At 48.4% G+C, this 5,000-nt stretch overlaps 1 protein-coding gene across 1 annotated transcript in view; it reads left to right on the forward strand.

The window, feature by feature from the left end:
* dlg4b (discs, large homolog 4b) overlaps window positions 1–5,000 on the forward strand; it is a gene marked incomplete at its 3' end in the record, with an annotated part of 66,781 nt that overhangs the window by 837 nt on the left and 60,944 nt on the right. The window contains exon 3 of the mRNA XM_079802652.1: window positions 149–219. Coding sequence (XP_079658778.1) covers window positions 149–219 — 71 coding nt within the window. The remainder of the gene's footprint in view (window positions 1–148; window positions 220–5,000) is intronic.

Below are 5,000 nucleotides of genomic sequence, written 5' to 3' on the forward strand. Positions count from 1 at the left end.
AGGTGGCCCCGCCCTCGTCATCAGAGAAGAGATGAAGTCATTCTGATTCTGATTATTAACACAATCATGACACATCATTGAGCATAAACACTGCAATATTCCATAAACACACGGTGAGTTTAATATCGAGTGTGTGTTTCTCCCGCAGACATTCAGGAGTTTTATGAGCTGACGGTGTTTGAGAATCAAACCGGAGGTCGAGCGCTCACACCGGGACTGGTGAGTGTGTGTGTGTGTGTGTGTGTGTATAATGACATGGGTATTACAAAAAGAGGGTGAAATATGAGGACGTTCCCCATGTCCTCACTTTTCAAAATGCTTATAAATCGCAGAATGAGGTTTTTTTCACAGAAAGTGAACTGCACAGTCTCCTGTGATGGGTAGGTTTAGGGGCAGGGGCAGTGTGTGTGTGTGTGTGTGTGTGTGTGTGTGTGTGTGTGTGTGTGTGTGTGTGTGTGTGTGTGTGTGTGTGTGTGTGTGTGTGTGTGTGTGTGTGTGTGTGTGTGTGATGGGTAGGTTTAGGGGTAGGGGCAGTGTGTGTGTGTGTGTGTGTGTGATGGGTAGGTTTAGGGGCAGTGTGTGTGTGTGTGTGTGATGGGTAGGTTTAGGGGCAGGGGCAGTGTGTGTGTGTGTGTGTGTGTGTGTGTGTGTGTGTGTGTGTGTGTGTGTGTGTGTGTGTGTGTGTGTGTGTGTGTGTGTGTGTGTGTGTGTGTGATGGGTAGGTTTAGGGGCAGGGGCAGTGTGTGTGTGTGTGTGTGTGTGTGTGTGTGTGATGGGTAGGTTTAGGGGCAGGGGCAGTGTGTGTGTGTGTGTGTGTGTGTGTGTGTGTGTGTGTGTGTGTGTGTGTGTGTGTGTGTGTGTGTGTGTGTGTGTGATGGGTATGTTTAGGGGCAGTGTGTGTGTGTGTGTGTGTGTGTGTGATGGGTAGGTTTAGGGGCAGTGTGTGTGTGTGTGTGTGATGGGTAGGTTTAGGGGCAGGGGCAGTGTGTGTGTGTGTGTGTGTGTGTGTGTGTGTGTGTGTGTGTGTGTGTGTGTGTGTGTGTGTGTGTGTGTGTGTGTGATGGGTAGGTTTAGGGGCAGGGGCAGTGTGTGTGTGTGTGTGTGTGTGTGTGTGTGTGATGGGTAGGTTTAGGGGCAGGGGCAGTGTGTGTGTGTGTGTGTGTGTGTGTGTGTGTGTGTGTGTGTGTGTGTGTGTGTGTGTGTGTGTGTGTGTGTGTGTGTGTGTGTGTGATGGGTATGTTTAGGGGCAGTGTGTGTGTGTGTGTGTGTGTGTGTGTGTGTGTGTGTGTGTGTGTGTGTGATGGGTAGGTTTAGGGGCAGGGGCTGTGTGTGTGTGTGTGTGTGTGTGTGTGTGTGTGTGTGTGTGTGTGTGTGTGTGTGTGTGATGGGTAGGTTTAGGGGTAGGGGCAGTGTGTGTGTGTGTGTGTGTGTGATGGGTAGGTTTAGGGGTAGGGGCTGTGTGTGTGTGTGTGTGTGATGGGTAGGTTTAGGGGCAGTGTGTGTGTGTGTGTGTGTGTGTGTGTGTGTGTGTGTGTGTGTGTGTGTGTGTGTGTGTGTGTGTGTGTGTGTGTGTGATGGGTAGGTTTAGGGGCAGGGGCTGTGTGTGTGTGTGTGTGTGTGTGTGTGAGCTCCAGTGGATCAGTGGTGCTCAGCGCTCATTAACCCCGGTGAGAGCAACCTTTCCTCGGCCAGTCCTTCTGCCGTCTGCCGCTGGCTCTGATGTCTCTGTGGCGTCTCCAGCTGTAATTCGTCTTGTAACGGCCGATCTTTGCTCTCATGGATCTATAATTTGTTCCCTGGCAAATCGTTCAGGCTGAGGGCAAAGTGAAGTTTCATTACTTTTTTATTTTTAGGCTATTTAACTTTACGTTACCATTGTAGCCGACCAGCACTGACTTGGAATGTTTGACTGAATTGTTTGCTTTATTTCATATATAGCTTCTTATACCTTTTACGTATAATTTTGTATTATTGATCACCAGTGTTGGGAGTAACGCGCTACAAAGTAACATAAAAAAAAAATATTTACTTCTTCGTTACCTCTAAAAGTAGGGGAATTCTGTGGTAACGCAGAAGTAACACTTTTTTTTTTAAATCAAGTAATGCAATTACAATTACTGAAATTTAAATGAGTTTGTTACTTGCGTTACTCTCTTTTGTGAAAAATGAACGCTTGCAGACAAGAAGCTCAGATCTAGGCCCTAGCCTGGCCCGTGGTTTTTTATCCTCCCTATTACACATTGTAGCTGCCATTAAAATAGTTCAGTTTTGTTTTTAATGTCAAAGTAGTTCTATTTCGTTTCGTTTAGAAAACACTAAGTTAATTTAGAAAAATGTTAGGACCATTTTTTGTTTGTTAAATTAAAGTTTTTGTTTTTCAAAGTGATCATCAAGCGGCCAGCGGCTGACAGCGAGTTAACCCAACGCTTTATCCTATAAAATCCTTTATAAAATCAATACATAGATATCAAACACTTCAAGCATCCCAATGTTAGTTTAAACTACTATCCCACAGTAAAAAGGCATTTTTGTATAAATTGAGGTTAGGCTTAGGTGCTCGCAAACAAAACGGGCTACACAAAAATTAAAATAAAAACATCCAGGTTGTCTTCACTTACACCTCTCCACAAAATGAATATAATCCGATCTTTAATTCCCTCGCTATATGCACATTTAACAGAGTTCACGTCAACGAAAGCAAAAGATATGAGCTGCATTTTATTTATCAGTTAAAAGATCAAAGACCGCAATATGAGAGAGAGCGAACTAAGCACTGCTAAGCACTGCAAATATCCGCCAAAGTTCAGATTTTTCAACTTGCGCAATTCGTGTCATTCGCGCCACAGAATGTCTATTCGTGTCTTTGCATTGACTTAACTTCACTTTGCGCGTTCACGTGAAGGCGTAGCGGTGTCTCGATTCTCTTTTGCCTTTCGAAAGAAGGGGTATGAGGAGTTTCCCTCCACGGCTCCACCGACTATCAAAAAAAAAAAAAAATATATATATATATATGTATAAAAATATATCTGGTCCTCCTTCATAACGCAGTCAACGGTTTGTATCGTCTGTAAACTCTTGCGTTACCAAGGCAACGACTGACTTGACGTATGATGTATGATCGTTATCGCAGCGCCACAGTAGAAAACGAAACCATATCCCCAACGAATCCACACGCACCTCCCCAAAAACAAAACTCCAACACGCCCTCCTCCCCCGGAACCGACATCGGTGATTTATTAAAATAATCGGTGGGTGAAGAACTACAACCGCTCCCCGTCCGGACTGCAACGAGTAGGGCTAACCAAGGATTGGTATAAGAGAACCCTTAATAACCCCGGCTATAACGGATGGGTTTTTAGGAAAAGATCCGTTAGGGTAGGGTTAGGTGAAGGGGTAGGGGTAAGGATTAGGGTAGGTGAAGGGGCAGGGATAGGGATTAGGGTAGGTGAAGGGGCAGGGATAAGGATTAGGGTAGGTGAAGGGGTAGGGGTAGGGATTAGGGTAGGTGAAGGGGCAGGGATAGGGATTAGGGTAGGTGAAGGGGCAGGGGTTAGGGTAGGGTTAGGTGAAGGGGTAGGGATTAGGGTAGGTGAAGGGGTAGGGGTAGGGATTAGGGTAGGTGAAGGGGCAGGGGTTAGGGTAGGGTTAGATGAAGGGTTAGGGGTAGGGATTAGGGTAGGTGAAGGGTTAGGGGTAGGGATTAGGGTAGGTGAAGGGGCAGGAGTTAGGGCAGGGTTAGGTGAAGGGTTAGGGGTAGGGATTAGGGTAGGTGAAGGGGCAGGGGTTAGGGTAGGGTTAGGTGAAGGGGTAGGGATTAGGGTAGGTGAAGGGGTAAGGATTAGGGTAGGTGAAGGGATAGGGATTAGGGTAGGTGAAGGGATAGGGATTAGGGTAGGTGAAGGGGTAGGGGTAGGGATTAGGGTAGGTGAAGGGGTAGGGGTAGGGATTAGGGTAGGTGAAGGGGTAGGGGTAAGGATTAGGGTAGGTGAAGGGGTAGGGATTAGGGTAGGGTTAGGTGAAGGGGTAGGGATTAGGGTAGGTGAAGGGGCAGGGGGTAGGGTTAGGTGAAGGGGTAGGGGTAGGGATTAGGGTAGGTGAAGGGGCAGGGGTTAGGGTAGGGTTAGGTGAAGGGGTAGGGATTAGGGTAGGTGAAGGGGCAGGGGTTAGGTTAGGGTAGGGGTAGGTGAAGGGGTAGGGGTAGGGATTAGGGTAGGTGAAGGGGCAGGGGTTAGGGTAGGGTTAGGTGAAGGGGTAGGGATTAGGGTAGGTGAAGGGGTAGGGGTAGGGATTAGGGTAGGTGAAGGGGCAGGGGTTAGGGTAGGGTTAGATGAAGGATTAGGGTAGGTGAAGGGTTAGGGGTAGGGATTAGGGTAGGTGAAGGGGCAGGAGTTAGGGCAGGGTTAGGTGAAGGGTTAGGGGTAGGGATTAGGGTAGGTGAAGGGGCAGGGGTTAGGGTAGGGTTAGGTGAAGGGTTAGGGGTAGGGATTAGGGTAGGTGAAGGGGCAGGGGTTAGGGTAGGGTTAGGTGAAGGGGTAGGGATTAGGGTAGGTGAAGGGGTAAGGATTAGGGTAGGTGAAGGGATAGGGATTAGGGTAGGTGAAGGGATAGGGATTAGGGTAGGTGAAGGGGTAGGGGTAGGGATTAGGGTAGGTGAAGGGGTAGGGGTAGGGATTAGGGTAGGTGAAGGGGTAGGGGTAAGGATTAGGGTAGGTGAAGGGGTAGGGATTAGGGTAGGGTTAGGTGAAGGGGTAGGGATTAGGGTAGGTGAAGGGGCAGGGGGTAGGGTTAGGTGAAGGGGTAGGGATTAGGGTAGGTGAAGGGGCAGGGGTTAGGGTAGGGTTAGGTGAAGGGGTAGGGATTAGGGTAGGTGAAGGGGCAGGGGTTAGGGTAGGGGTAGGTGAAGGGGTAGGGGTAGGGATTAGGGTAGGGTTAGGTGAAGAGGCAGGGGTCAGGGTAGGGGTAGGTAAAGGGGTATAAAATAGAATTGGGATTGGGCCTCA

The sequence above is a fragment of the Gobio gobio genome, assembly GCF_949357685.1.
Source record: "Gobio gobio genome assembly, chromosome: 21".
Classification (NCBI taxonomy): Eukaryota; Metazoa; Chordata; class Actinopteri; order Cypriniformes; family Gobionidae; genus Gobio; species Gobio gobio.